General features: G+C 39.6%; 1 protein-coding gene across 21 annotated transcripts in view; it reads right to left on the bottom strand.

Moving 5' to 3' along the window:
* EYA1 (EYA transcriptional coactivator and phosphatase 1) overlaps window positions 1–16,599 on the bottom strand; it is a 92,321-nt gene that overhangs the window by 60,323 nt on the left and 15,399 nt on the right. For all 21 annotated transcript variants that reach the window (XM_083748780.1, XM_083748784.1, XM_083748781.1 and 18 more), the window contains 3 exons: window positions 4,657–4,734; window positions 2,909–2,978; window positions 2,467–2,609 (listed from right to left, as the gene is read on the bottom strand). In XM_083748780.1, coding sequence (XP_083604906.1) covers window positions 2,467–2,609; window positions 2,909–2,978; window positions 4,657–4,734 — 291 coding nt within the window. The remainder of the gene's footprint in view (window positions 1–2,466; window positions 2,610–2,908; window positions 2,979–4,656; window positions 4,735–16,599) is intronic.

The raw sequence follows: 16,599 nt of genomic DNA, 5'->3' as shown, positions 1-16,599 counted from the left end.
ATTATGCACTTGCAATTTTAGATATGACAAAGCTGCATGTAGACCATGTATTGGTGTGTAAGCTGCTTCTCCTTTATAAAAACCCTCAATTATTTTTCCACTGCAAATCATCCACTCTCAAGGGTGCATTGAAAAGGAGAAGCAAGTGTCATGATAACATTGCAAGCAGCTGGGGAGTAAAATTTCATTCCCCACGTGGCAGCTATATTGTGAAAAAGCAATCCTAACTCTTTAAAACCTCTTCTCTGAATTAAGAAGGAAAACTCATGAATGGTATGATGGTAGTGATGGGAATTATGCTGATGCATGAATATATGTATGTTAATATGTGTATTTAACCTAATTCAAATAAATAATAAACTTCCAACAGCATGTCTGATAAAGAAGCAGTAACTGAAAACCATCCTGCAATGGGGAAAATCTGCATTTTAAAGTCTTTTTAACAGTTTTGCTGCAGCATTAGAGCCAAGAAAGTCTTAGCAACCAGCTGTCGGTGGCAATCATCTCCACCAGCCAAGCTCACTGTTACAAACATTATTTCTCCATTCTCTCATTGTACAATATAATAAAAAGCCTTTGCCAGAGTGTTCCATAAAATGTTTAGTTACTACGGAGTAAATTAATCAGTGTTCAATTATAAATTCAGTTCTGATTTGTTATTACAGCTATCTTTGTGATCTATCACACCATATTGAATGGTTATCAAGTATATATAAATATATCAAAAGGAGTTTTTAAAATTTTGCTGTTCAGAAAAAGGGGAGAAAGAAACACAAAAACAGACCAACTGGCAATATTACAAAAAAAAGGATATAAACCCTAAAACAAGAATGTAAACTATTAACATAACAAAGTAGCAACAAATAACCAAACTGCATTGTGATCAATTTAAATATTCTAACAGTTTAAGAATAAATTTCAATTATTAAAAAAAAATGCATTTTAAAAAAATCAGTTCTAACACTACAGAAATAAACCCCGCAGCCAAAGTTTTAATTTTTACTTTCATTTAAAAATAAACCTGAAAGTATCATCCTGATAGTCGCTTTACTAAGATGAAGTTTAAAACAGGTCACAATATTATAGTTGCTAGATTTAAGCAAATACAAAAGAAATGAATTTGTAAAAGCCAGTTAAAGAAAACATAACCCATTATTTCCCGAGCTTCAGTCAATTTAATTTGTTGGTTAAGACGGAAATCCTGGTCACACTTTATTAAAGAATAAACCCCAGTGGACTTATTTTCTATTATATAGGGAGATAGTATAGTTCAGAAGTCCTCAATGGTGAGCTCAACAGTGGGGATCACCAAAACCTTTAGGGCAACGTGCTTCCAGTTGAGATGAGCCAATACCCTTCTCAGTCAACATCTAGGGAGAGAAAGTGTAAAGCCTGTTATGAGGCAGTACTTTGGGATATATTATTATGTAGTTCTTTGGTTCCTGTTTCAATTGTTGAGTACTTCTTGGTTTCTTAACTGTTGTTTTAAATAAAATTGTGGGTTGCTTTTATTGGGTATGTTTAATAGCTGCCTTGGAAATCTAGGAGGAGGAGGAGGAGGAGGAGGAGGAGGAGGAGGAGGAGGAGGAGGAGGAGGAGTATACTGCCCATCTGTAGATCCCACAAAATATATGATAAAATATATAATAAAACCAGAACAAAAACAAACCAATACCACCCCGCATCCCACCACACATTTAAAAGGGCACCTGATGTTAATGGGACTTAAGTTTGGTTGAATTATTCTTTCTATATTTCATAAGAAATACTTTAATAATTAAAATGCAGCAAGGACATCTACAAGCACCACACATGCTAGGAGTGTCTTTAACATTCTTAATGCTTCATAAAGAAAATGTGCACTGATCTTTCTGTTTTTTATACAAACCATAGATATAGCTTGGTTCTTGTCATAGGGCATTCAAGTACCTAATATAGCAACATATACCCACAGACTAGGAACAAAATGACCCTCCTTGCTCTGTTACTCCATTGGAGGCATCTGACAACAGAGGGGGAGGGCGAAATTTTCAGGAGTATCCTGAAAATCCCTTCTACTGGGTTTGCATATCCTCCAGAACAGATTTTTGTGGGACACTGGGGACTGCCGATGGAACAAGGAATTTTTAAAAAATAACCTTCCCTCTTCTACTAGCAGATACTTCCCTCTGGATCAAAAACTCTTGTGTTTCTGCAAGGACATTAGTTGGAAATAGCCCATAGCAAGAAAGTGGGAGACATGGGGATGTGAAAGTTAAGATGCTGCTAAATACTGAGAAGTGCGATTCCAAAATCATGGAACAATGCTCTACTTCTTTTCAGACCTCAGTGGTTTTGCAACATACTTACGCTTAAGCTACTAAAATGCAGTATTCTGTCACTAATTAACGCTGCACTCATCAGCAACGCGACTTCACAGCCCAATACACAACTGTTTGTCACCATCTCCCCAAAAACTTAACTCACCGTATGATGGGATTCCATAGGGCTGACCAGGCTGTGGGTACGTTGAATAACCTGTGGCTTGTTGCATCCCTGTGGTAAACTGCGTCTGCCCATATGCAGCCATCGTTTGTGAAGGAGTAGGAAGAATATGCGGGTATGGTCTGCTGTTCGTTGCAAAATGACAGAAAACAGGAAAGCCTTTGTATTAGATAGAAACATGCAAACGTTTTGGTTAAGCTGCATGACAGAATGTAAATTCCTTGGCCACTGTGCAAAACAAATTAATTAATTAAACAATTTTCTACATCTAAAGATACATTTGTAGTTATTCTAAAGTACAACCTCTCTCAAGGGTAAACTGATTTCAATTATGATTTAGCAGATGGATTCAATTATAATTATAAATGAGGTTTAACTCCACTTTTTTTCTTTTTCTTTTTTTTAAACGTAACAGACATCTTACTTGGAAGGGTATATCTGTGGTGGGGGAAACTGGTGAGTTTGTCTTGGGCTGAAGCCACTGCTTCCAATTGCTGTACGGAGGAGAAAAGAAAGCACATGGAAGTGTAAACACACACATCTAACCTAAATATTATTTCTGTTAAAGGAACTTTAGAAATTTAATGAAGTTTAATAAAATTAAAACAGTGCCAAGTAATACTTTACTACATCCAGGCTAGCACAACAATTCTCAACATCTTTATTGCAAATTGGGCTTTTGCAATTGCTCTTAAGGGACCGTTTTAAAAATATGTCACACTTTAAGGCCTTTTTAACACACCCTGTCATATTTCTAGCCATTTAATTAACTCTCCACTTTTCTCACAATTTTGCACTTGAATTAAATGAATTACTCCATGCATGGTTCTTAAATTTAAATGCTGTAAAATGTCAGCATTTTTATACAAGGGTGACATTTTAGTGAGTCAGATATTCTTCAAACCCACAATCATACTTCCATTTTTTCCTTCCCAAGAACTATAGCCACTACTGAAAACAGCTATTTAGCACATGGTAGTGAGGAATGAAACAAATGCCAATAAGAGAGCAATTCCTCTTCAGCGTTTTATTATTTATTCCTTCCAATGACTGTGTGTGACTTAGGAAGCTGCTTTACACAGAGTCAGACCACTAGTCCATCCAACTTAGTATTATCTGCACTGACTAGCCGTAGCTTTACAGAAAAGGGACTTCTCCATTCAGCCTAGATATGCCACCAACTGGACTCAAAATTTTTTTATTGCAAAGCATGTTTTCAAGCACAGTGATGGCCGAAAACATTCTTGCTGCTATGGAACCAAAAAGGAAGCATTTCTTGTTGGATTTTATCAGCTAGAATCTTAAAAATAATAATTACAAACTCAGTATTGGTACACTGTCAAACTGACATATCAAACTTGAAACCTTGTATAATATTTTGTGACGTTTTGGTTGGCCTTTAAAAAGTATTGCAGGCAAATGTAGTGGGCAGCATCCAGCTAAGTGTTCCTCAGAACAGACTCACTAAAATTAAGGGCCTAATCTACTCGTGTCCATTAATTTAATAGATCTACTCTGAGTAGGACTAACATAGAATACAACCCATTTTTTTCAGCAGTAAAACTGCTGAAGCACCTTCACTGTTCAAATGTACATTCATTTTTCTTTGTCTAGATTAGGGGCGGTGGGAGGATCTTTAAGTTTGCAGCAGTAGCTGGCTATGAACAGTGCAGATTGGCTGTTACCTCCTGCTGCAAAAACCGGGACAGCTTTGCACTTAAAAAAATAGGTTCTCACCACAGCTGATAAACTTTTGTCTTCACACAAACCTAGATTTTTTGAGGCAAAGCTATCTGCTTTACACATGCCAAATAAAATGTGTGCTTGGACTACACTGAGACTAAAGGGTGCCCAGTAAATGTCACCAGTAACAGCTCTGTATTTCAGCTAAGAAGAAAATATTGCTAGACCAAACTGAGGCTGCTAGACTCACCTGGAACTGGAGCCCCATTGGACTCAGCAGAACTTACTTCTGAGTAGACATGTATAGAATTTCACTATTAATTTCAAAATAGACTTGGCAGCTAATAAGTGGCAACCGCTGCCAATAAGGGGAATATACACATGAAAATCCACAGAATGTATGGTTGTCTTTACTCAGAAACAGTTTCCTAATTAAATATCTGAAACATATATGGGTATCATATTTACACATGGCAAATGCTTCCTTACCTGATCCTGAAAAACTGTCTAAAGACCCGTCTGCTGTTGTAGTGGCAATCTCACTGCTGCTCATTGGCTCTGTTTTAACTAAAATATAAATAAAGTGTGTTTTATGTTCACTATGACTGCAATCCAGACAAATTTCCCTGACAGTCAATAAAACTGAACTCAGTGGGGCTTACTTCTGAGTAGACATGCACAGAATTTCATACTTGTGCACAAACACTCATGCATACATGCAACACACTCGTACACTAATTGCTTATGTTCATATATACTAATGCAGCACTAATTCTAAGAAACACAAAGCTTATTTTGTACATTTATTTTTTATAAACATATTATACACAAAAATATGCACATCTGTCCGAAATGAGTAAAAACCATTACAACAGAATTGTTTATTGCCTTTCTAGCAAGTCTCTGAGGTGATCTACATAACTGCCAAAAAGTTACTGTCAGGTCAGTACAATATTAGGCTGCAATCCTACAGCATTTACTTGGGAGCAAGTCCAATTGAACTTGGGTAGACGGAAACAGAATTCTGCTGTTACTAAACCAATTATATAAGTTAGTGTACAAGCAGTGACCATTTTGCACAGGGGTTCTGTTCCTGGTGTAGGCGGAGCATGCATAACCCCAATTCACCCCCATTCTGCCCTGCCCCCGATTCTGTCCTCTTCTGGTACCAAAAGGACCAGAATGTAGGTAGTGCAAAATGGTCACCGCCTGTACTTTATTCTAACTTTTTACACCTAATCTTTATAACTTTCAGGACATTTCATGATACAGTAACAAACACACAGACACTGCAGTACTCTTAGTTATTTTACATTCTGCTAAACTATACATTTACAGGTATCTTTAATATTCCAAGTTTTGTGCATTTCAAAGGAAGCTGCCTTGCACTGAGCAAGACTATTGTACACATTATCAGGAGCTCTCCTAGTTTCAGACAGGAGTTTTCCCCAGTCCTACCTGGAGATCACAGGTATTAAATCTGTATCATTTTACCTGCAAAACATGTGATCTACCGCAGTGCCCCTTTCAACTGTAGTCTACCTTATGTTTCTTAACTAGGATAGTGGCGGATGCATAGTTGGTCTTGCAACAGAAGTGGAAGATTGGGTTTAATTAGCTGAGTTTAATTAATTAGTTTCAGGGATTTCCCCCCCCCCCAAACTCTCTGGAGCAAATCTGGGAAGGGTGTGGGGCATGAGCTATGCCCTATAACTAGAGAGGATTCCCAGAATTTGATTAGCATAAGCTGAGTGTGGGTTAGTACGGCTCATGAGTAAACTAAAGCCCTTATAACAAAGTAAAACATGAATTTATTTATGGAATCAGGCATTTGATAAATTAGAATGATCATTATTAATACTGATTTATTAATAATCTTCTAGACATTATAAAACCATTTACACCTGAGATAATTAAAAACACAAAAACAGCAAATGCATTTAAAACAAGACTAAAATACAACGAAACAGACACTTGTAGTAAAATTTATCCAGCTGTGAAAGCCTATGGGAACAAACATGTCTTCAATTGTTTTGGAAAGTGCAGATAGTGGGTGGTGCCTGTCATATTTTGTAAGGAATGCTATTCCACAGAACAGGGGGAGTGACACTGAAAGCCTTGCTTTCAGTTACTGTGGAACAGGTTTCTCAGATCTTCGGAACTTGCAGGAGGAAATCTCCCACAGACTACAGCGACATACAGGGTTTATAAGCAATAAGGAAGTTTCTCAAGTAACCTGGGTCCTGAGCTGTATTGAGCCTTATGTTAGCAATCAACACCTTGAAGTTGGCCGAGTAGTAGATCGGCTGCCAGTGCAAATCCTGCAAGCAGCTTCCAGACTAACCCCAAGGGTTGCACCAGCAGAGCGCATTGCAGTAATCAAACTATATGGTTCCCAATGCATGCACAACCGTGGTCAAGCCAATCTTGATCCAAGAATGTCCATAGTTGTCTTACCAATTAAAGTTGGTAAAAGGCATTCCTAGCCATTGAGGACACCTGGACCCCCAGTAACAGAGCTGGATCCAGGAACATCCCCAAACTATATAGGCGCCTCCTTCTTCAGTGAGAGCACAACCTCATCTAGGACAGGTAACGTATCAATTTCTCTGACCTGGGAGTCACTCACCCACCAAGGCTCCATCTTCCCAGGATTCATGACAGTCCAGGAGGAACAGCAACAACATCACACTCCTCCTGTCCCTCTCCTGAGAGAGGTCATCCAGTAGGGTGACCAAGGAATGCCCAGTTCTGAACCTGGGTCTGAAAACAGATTGTAATGGGTCAACCCTCTCAAGTTTCTTGTTCAAACAGGGTATTAACAACTGGGTAGTAGTTGTAAAACACCACTGGGTGGTTCCCCCCCCCCCCATGAATGGCCACACAATCACCTCCACAGTGGCTAGCACCACCCTATCATGAAGCTGCATACATCACACACTGAACCCACCCAACCATGTTTCCCTACTAGCTTCAATCAGGCTGCAAAAACTGAAACTGCTCCCACTAAACATGGCTTGATGGAGTATTGGCATCTCACATGCTATGGAGACAAATGGCATTGTCCTCAGGCAGGTCACAAAGGGTCTCTGAGGTACCCTGGACTCCATCCACCAATATGGGTGTCAATAGCCTATGAACCACATATTCACTACTTCCGCTTGCTGACTTTTAGAGAACCCAGTGGAATCAATGATGTAGGTCTTCTTCATTGTTTTCACCCCCATGCAGTAAGCACAATAGGGTGCTCTCACATGTTTGGTCATCTTTGCAGTGGGACTTCCACCACCTGCACTCTAGCCATCGCCTGGTCTTTTTCATCACATGCAGCTCCCCAGTATACCAGGGAGCTGAATATGCTCCACAGTGTTGGAGAGAATGCTCAAGATCTATCATATCTACAACCTTCTGCATCTTGTCAATCCAGGTCTTCTGCAGGATGGCCAGTTCTATTCACCAGAAAATTTCACTGGAATCCTTTGTGGTCCGCAAGTCTCCGGGGACAGACCATAATAATGGGTCCCACACCCCTACAGGGGCAGTTGGTACTATTAGCCCAAACTGCACCAGGTTGGAAGGACGAGCAGTTCAAAAAGCAACCATGACAAAGTTCATACCTAGCCAGGTATTATAGCGGGCAGACTATTTTATTTCATTTGGTTACAAATAGTACAAAAATCCCAAAGCCAACTTGAAAACACTTTTAATTATCACTATACCACACTAGCACCTCTCCTCAACCAATATCCAAAGAGGTTTTCCTAGTTTAAAGCTTCCCTTGTGGGTAAAAGTTTGTGTTTCTATTGGCTGAGTGTGTTATGCAATGCTACTGAGAACTGAGAAAACCAGGCCAATGAGGATAATAATTTAAACCTTCAACTTTATGCCACACATTATATGATCCCAGCACTTTAAACCTGAAGCACCTGTGATACATTAACCCAGGGGTCAGCAACCCGCGGCTACGGAGCCGCATGTGGCTCTTTTACACCTTTGCCGCGGCTCCGGGGCGGATACTAGCGAGGGGAAGAGGCACATTGTGCGCCCCGACACTCCCCACTGTGGCGGGCGCTGTACTGGTTGTGACGTCGCATGGGGGCAGTGCGTGCGTTAGTCACGCACCGTCCCAATGTCACCTTCCTGCCCACTGTCAGATCGGAGGGCAGCGGCGCACATGTTTGCGGCTCCCAGTTTTTTTTCCTTCGGAAACGGGTCCAGGTGGCTCTTTTTGTCTTAAAGGGTGCAGACCCCTGCATTAACCCATTCACATCACCTGTTAACTGGATATTTCTGACACAGTGGAGTGGGAAAGGTGTGAGACTTCAAATCATGCATTCTCAGTGTTTCCCAAACTTGGGTCTCCAGCTGTTTTGGGACTTCAATTCCCATCATCCTTGATCCCTGGTCCTGATAGCTAGGTATGATAGGAGTTGTAGTCCAAAAACAGATGGAGACCCACGTTTGGGAAACACTGCACGACTACTGGGAATGACACTAGATGTTTGCACACTAGAGTCTGCAAAGATGAAACTGGGTATTCATACAGTCAGTTCGTCCTAATTTTTTCATAAGGCCTAATGCACAAAAGACCACCAAGGCCATCAGGAAGAAAATAACACTCAGCAGGCATACACAGCAGCTATGCTGTAAGGGCTTCGCCTTCTCAGATTGCTCCATACCCACACATTATATTAAAATATTGCCAAAGTGCAGATAAGCAATTCTGCATTGTAATCTATTGCAGGACAGGTGTAAGAGTTTTGGAGGATCCCCAAAATCTGGCAGTAAAATACACTCCAGAAGGAGCTCCAAGCTTAAAAACAAATAGATATTTTAAGTGTGGAAAAGAAGAGTTTTGACATACACCCTCTTTTCTGAAACAAATGCCTCAGAATGCAGTGAATGTGCTTAAAACCACTTCTACCACATTTTAGAAACCACACTATCCAAGTAAGCTGAAACTCTACTCAAGCAATGCTGGAATTCGGTACAGCCTTGAATACATTTTTCCTGTATTGCCAATTGTTTCTTCTTCCAAAACCATATTTATATTCTGATACTTCTCTGAAGAATTTTCCCCTGCTCTTGGCCCTATGAGTTCCATCCCGTCCTTCCTACAGCAGTTAGTATATCACTCATATTTTGTGTGCTGTTGACACACTACTATAGGTCAAAGCTTTGGGAAGAAATAGGTCATGGGCTTTTGGAAGAAAAGTACAAATTCAAACTTCAAAATGCATTAGCCATTTAGCCAATCTTTACAATAAACCCCAAAATTGATTACTGAAAGACTACTACGGCAAAATTGACCTAATTTTAAATGATAGGTAAATAACATTTAACATATGTTTCTTTTCTAGGTAACATACAGAAGAATTATTTCTCCTATTATATTCCTATAATCTTAATCACCCATTAGATTCACTCATAAAATGCAGAACTATTACAGCTTCTGATAACAAAGTGTGCCCTCTATTTTCCACTGGAATACAATTTGCAGAACCGCAGGAAAAGCATGCCCATGATGAGACTGAGATGTGCAGATGTCTTTAGAGTTCCAATGCTCAGGTAAATTACTATACTGAGCACCTCATTATTTATTTATTTATTTATTTTTATTTAGCTATACTGCTTAATCACAGTTGTCACAAAGGTTGAAAATTCCCTAGCCTGATCCATGGAAAATGCAGGTAGAAGAGAAATCAGGCGGGATGAGGAAGTTCCTCCTCTAAATTTATGGAGCATGAAAAGAAGCCTAGCAGGTGGAGATAATCTATTTTACTTTTCACTGGAGTCCCTGGAGCACGTATGAGTGTAGGTGTACCCATTTAAAGCATATTCTGCCTGCCTGGCACTCAACTCCTAATTCCTGAAAGAAGGCAAAGCTGGGATTCGTTGTTATGCTACAGCTACCATCATCCTTGACCATTAACTTTGCTGGGTGGGCTTACGGAAGTGGAATTCATCTTGCGAAAGGTCAGAGATTCTACATCCCTGACATGAAGAATTACAGGATACTATTACTTAAGTAATACTGTTATCTAAGAGAATAATTCCCCATAATCTTTAAGTGAACATTACTTTCTTAATAATAATTAAATATTCATACTACAGAAGGCTGGAAAATACAAAGTTAAAGTCACATTACATTTGGTTCTTCAGTAGGGATGGCACTGAAATGCTCAATACAGTGGTACCTTGGGTTAAGTACTTAATTCGTTCCGGAGGTCCGTTGTTAACCTGAAACTGTTCTTAACCTGAAGCGCCATTTTAGCTAATGGGGCCTCCTGCTGCCACCGTGCCGCTGGAGCTCGATTTCTGTTCTTATCCTGAAGCAAAGTTCTTAACCTGAAGCACTATTTCTGGGTTAGCGGAGTGTGTAACCTGAAGCGTATGTAACCTGAAGCATATGAAACCCGAGGTACCACTGTACCTGGTTTCATAAACTGACTTGTCCAGATTGTAATGCTTGACTGTGTTACAAATTGTATATCATATCCCTGAAAAGTTAACTTAGAATGTTAAACTATATTGTTAGCCATTGACATCTGATGAATCTCACAGGTTGCTGTGAAACACATGGTCATATTAACCCTTTGATGCACATCTTCTCTAGCAATTCAACCAATTATCCTGATTGTTTAATGGAAATATTTTATGCTTGTTTGTTGTGCCCCATCCAGATTCAAAACGCTTTTTGCTCTCAAATGTGTTCATTTCCAGGAGGATCTCTCTGCCATGGATGGTGCTGTGGAGTTGAGTCACGCCAGGTTTAACCAAACTATAGTTCTCAGTGGTTGATACAATATTGCACATGTATGCAGTGTCCTAGTGTTCATGCCCATTAGCATGAAAAAGGAGTTCTCCAGCCACCGTATGCTCTGAAGTTATGCATTTAGGAACACTGAAGACAACAAGGTGCTTCAGTTTCCAAAGAATGACATGCAAGTTCTGCTACATACAATGACACTTCAAGGAAAACACATTGGACCACCCCAAATCATTTGCCCATGTATGTGAACAGAAAATAGTAGATTTAGCTGAAAGGCATGACATGGAGCATATCAGCATTGATTGTTGCAGTGTACCTATTTGAGCAAGCAGACTTGTTTTAAATGGAAAATAGCTTGCCAATTCGTTTTAGTGATCTAGCTGCAGTAAAAACCTTCAAAGCAGCTCAAGCTGTGCACATGCTTTCTCTCCATTCATGAATATGGCCCATGTGCATACATCCATAATTAGGTTTTCAGAAATAACATCTGAACTTGGTTCTTAGCAGATAATAGGACCAAATTAGATGACTAATGGCTATACACATCATTAGCACACCCCCTTAAGGGGGAAAAAAACCTTAAACAGTAGTGTGTATATTATTTTCATCACAGCAGCTGTGCATGGGGAGATAAGGGTTAACCTTTTCTTCCTGCTGTGAAACCAATGACAATTTCCCCTTGACAATGGGAACTTTCCTTCCTAAGAGCAGCTTAGATAGCATTTTTGGCCAAATTGCACTCCACCACACACTGTGGTCCCAATGAAAACTGGGCCCACATGTACCTATTAACTTAAACACACAAGCACACACATAATTGCTAATGACACATCTAGTACCATGTCTCATTTGGCCCTCGGTTATCCAAAAGCACTACCAATTAAAATAGATTCTCATGGTTCATGTTCACAAAGAAGCCTGATTATACTTCCTTTTGAAAGAAGGGTAGAGGCTAGTAAGTGGAGCTGGGGCAGTGGGGAAGAGAGAACTGGAAATATGGGAATATAGGAGGATAAATACACACTTCCTTCTTCCTGCTGTGTACCATTGCATCTGAGGAAAGTGAGCAGAAAAGAAGACCAAGGCTATGGTGCACCAGCCATGAGAAAGGGTTGCAAGTGTGTCAAATTCTAGATATCTCTTCCTATCCACCTTCCATGAGAAAAACAACCACCCAGGGCACCTCCAGATGTCCTTTTTATCACACATCATGATAAGCCATGCTCATGATGCTATTGGGGCAGTTACGCCCAAGCCTGATTTCAGTACTAACTTCCTACTGGAATCCTTTAACTTTATGTACCACAAATGTTTTTCGTTATTTCTGTCCCACTTTTTTGTGCTATAGCCACTCCGAACAGCAATAATATGATAGCATTGTGAAAGCACCTCAAAAGAAACTAAAGTGGAATAAATTCACCACTATTATTGTGCCAAGAACACATTGAAGAATGCTGTACACCCACAATAAAACAGGAACACCCATGAGATAGCCATTTCAAATGATATTGAGACCAATACCTTCAGTTGACTTATACAGTATATAAGTTGCTGCTTTTTACAAAGTCAGGCCATTGACTTTGTATGGTCTACAATGACTGGCATAACCTCTCTGGGGGCTTTGACGAAAGTCTTTTCCAGCCCTATCTGGAGATGCTAGTCCTACCACGGTTCTGCATACAAAGTCTGTGCTGTATCACACAATTATATTTCCATCCCCCCAACTCTCTAAAAAATAAACCTTCCCCACCAGCTCAGCAGATAGGTCCCCTTGTAAGAATAGTTTCATTATTTCTATTCTATCAATTTTTCTATTTTGTATATCTACAAAGTGTAAATAAACATGATGCAAATGTTCATGGAGAAAGGAGAAAGAGAACATCTGAAAAGGCATGCTATTTGGCAGAAATAATATTTCCTCCCATCATTTCAGAGAGCATTGTACAAAATTAGTTATAATATGTACTTGTGAAATGTGTATTGCAGTATTGTTGTATGGTCCTTAATAGCCTACACTATTTTTTTGCTGTTCAATGATAAATTAAATTATATGCAATTTCTTTTCACCAGACAATCACTGATAAGTGGGGTTGAAGAGAAGGAAAGAATGAATTTGTGGGATCAGAGGACGGGAGGGAGAAAGAATCCATGAGAGAGAGGAGAGTTTCAGGGGGGGAGACCAGCTTATTTCTGAAATCAGTTTAGATCAGGCATAAGCTATTTCCTGATTTTTCACCTATTTTTGAGCCAACCTGACATGATCTGGTGGTGGTGGAAGAAGTCATTCATCTCTATTCAGATACAGCCTTTACCCAAGTACCGGTAAATGCTGTAATTTGCTTGCAGACATCCAGGTAACAAGCAACGAACAACAAAAATAATAATGTGTTCTTGCTCAGTATCCTTGTATTTTACTGCAAATGGAAGTGTCATGACTAGCAGTTTTAGATGTTCCGAGTAAAATGGGAGAAATGGGAGTGCCTGATCATCTCATCTGTCTCCTGAGAAATCTCTATGTGGGACAAGAAGCTACAGATAGAACTGGATAAAGAACAACTGTTTGGTTCAAAATTGGGAAAGGAGTACGACAAGGCTGTATATTGTTTCCCTGGTTATTTAACTTATATGCAGAATTCATCATCCGAAAGGCTGGAATGGATGGATCCCAAGCCGGAATTAAAACTGCAGGAAGAAATATCAACAACCTCAGACATGCAGATGACACAACTTTGATGGCAGAAAGTGAGGAGGAATTAAAGAACCTTTTAATGAGGGTGAAAGAGGAGAGTGCAAAATATGGCCTGAAAGCTCAACATCAAAAAAACTAAGATTATGGTCACTTCCTGGCAAATAGAAGGGGAAGAAATGGAGGCAGTGAAAGATTTTACTTTCTTCGGCTCCATGATCACCACAGATGGTAACAGCAGTCACGAAATTAAAAGATGCCTGTTTCTTGGGAGAAAAGCAATGACAAACCTAGACAGCATCTTAAAAAGCAGAGACATCACCTTGCCGACAAAGGTCCGTAAAGTCAAACCTATGGTTTTCCCAGTAGTGATGTATGGAAGTGAGAGCTGGACTATAAAGAAGGCTGATTGCCGAAGAATTGATGCTTTTGAATTATGGTGCTGGAGGAGACTCTTGAGAGTCCCATGGACTGCAAGAAAATTAAATTATTATTATTTGTTTGCTGCTATATTGTTTTTAATATTTGGTTGGAAGCCGCCCAGAGTGGCTGGGGAACCCAGTCAAATGGGTGGGGTATAAATAATTGTTGTTGTTGTTGTTGTTGTTGTTGTTATCCATTCTGAAGGAAATCAGCCCTGAGTGCTCACTGGAAGGACAGATCCTGAAGCTTAGGCTCCAATACTTTGGCTACCTCATGAGAAGAGAAGACTCCCTGGAAAAGACCCTGATGTTGGGAAAGATTGAGGGCACAAGGAGAAGGGGACGACAAAGGACAAGATGGTTGGACTGTGTTCTGGAAGCTACCAACATGAGTTTGACCAAACCGCGGGAGGCAGTGGAAGACAGGTGTGCCTGGCGTGCTCTGGGCCATGGGGTCACGAAGAGTCGGACATGACTAAACGACTAAACAACAACAACAACAACTACAACAACGGTAATAAGATAAAACACACAGTAACCCATAGGCTGCAAGCAGCTCTTGGCTGTTCTCTGTACAGCCTGCCAAGTTCCCAGGAAGCCCCATTAACTCCCTCCAGCTCATCAAGCAGCAACTGGATGGCAAAGAAAAACAATCACTCTCCATACTGCTAATAAGCATTAGGATGGTGATTTAAGCTGCTTGATTGTAATAAAACCTCGAAGCAGTTTACAAAACAAAACATTTAAAATATCAACAAAAAGACAGTTAAAAACAGGTATTAAAAAATTCAAACACTGATTATAATCAACAATCAGCTAAAAACAGATTAAAACATAAGTACCTTCTGCGTGTCTAGATTAGCTTGCCTAAACAAAAAGGTTTTAAGCAGGCACCTGCCATATGTCTACAGGCGGGGAGTTCCTCTATACAGGCAGGGAACCACACTAAAATATTGATTTCTTACAACTGAAGAACAAGCATTATATGGCACCTGTAACAGTACTAGTCCCACAGACTGGAGTGGGTGAGTGGGAATATATAAAGGAGATCCCAGTGATCAAAAGATTACTGTCCCCATGCTACTAATGCAAAATTGCAGGATAGTGTACCTCCCTCCAGAAATCCCTATTCATGCCACTGTTTTCATTTTGCTTTTGCCATTGCAGACAGTGATCTTGGCTGCATCAGGATCATTAGAAGGCCTTAAAGCCTCCACTCCCCAGTGATCCAACTAAATATGCCAACTAAATATGTTTTGTTTCATCAGCCATTTACTATAAGCTCTTGTTCAGAAAATACATGATTAACTTACTGAACAACTTGATTTAAGTAAATTATTAAATAATTTATTTTGTTTATTTAAATATGTCATTCTATACCTGCTTACCTGGGAGTAATCCCTGTTGGATTCAATAGGACTTACTTCTGAGTGGCATGTATAGGATTTCATAGTAAGCCCTCTTGTTTTAAATCAGTGCAACTTGAAGGCTAGTGAGTACTGATGAGATGTTCCTAATTCTAGCTCTCAGTTGGAAATAATTTAAGATAAAGCAAGACCCCTGCCTTCACTATACATAACAGCTCCACATGGATTGCTGGTGAAAATGCTTAGGTGTCTGATGGAGGCTGCATGCATCATCCATTAGTATGACATGACAAGGTTACTCAAAATAAATGAGTTAAGGTTTCTAAATGCATATCAACCCAAACACTTGTTATGTAGTACTATGCCTAACCACAACAGGACCACTCAGCATGAAAGGCTTGTGGATTACAAACATAGCCTATGATGATCCCATTCTTCCTACAGCTTTATACAGGCACAAGTGGTTTTTTTGCTGCTTCAGAATACATTGCTGCATTACTCCCTTATTATTCTCATTACAGTAATGCTGAACTAACAGTGGCTGACGCAGCAGTAAATTGGCTGCATGTACAACCACACAAATCTGAGGAGACCCACAGACCACTGAAGTACTACAATATCTGACAGCACAAATGCATTGTAGTCGTATGTACAATGAACAGTTTATGCAGATAGATCTTTGCATTTATGGAGATTACTACTAAAAGAAATACAATTGCAGACCTAAATCTCATATTTATTGTCTTTATTCAATTTTCCAAATAGATTTACTATTGATGATATTTACTGAAAATAAACTTCAGGAACAGCTATGTTAGTTGGCTGTATCAAAAATAGCAAGAAATTTTGTGGTACTATTAAGCGTAATGAATTCAGATACATTGAAAAGGATTCTGACCTGCAAACATTTAGCCACAATAAAATTGTTGGGCTGGTATCCAACATTAGTCATACTCAGTGGGCCAGTTATTGATTTACTGAGTCTACACTGGACACCACCCTTAGTCTTTTGCTGTTGTTTACCAAAAATAAATACATTAATTGTTAAATTTGTTTAACTTATTGAAGTTTAAGCAAAAATATATTGAAAAACTGGAAGACGTTTTTGTCACCCATCACAATTAAGCATCTTCCTTTTGCATGCCCTGTTGCATTCTCCCTGTTGCATGCAGTGACAGTACGTCA

The sequence above is a fragment of the Podarcis gaigeae genome, assembly GCF_964106915.1.
Source record: "Podarcis gaigeae genome assembly, chromosome: 7".
NCBI classification, from domain to species: Eukaryota; Metazoa; Chordata; class Lepidosauria; order Squamata; family Lacertidae; genus Podarcis; species Podarcis gaigeae.
Note: the sequence above shows the minus strand (reverse complement) of the source record. Positions and strands in the feature narration are given on the sequence as shown.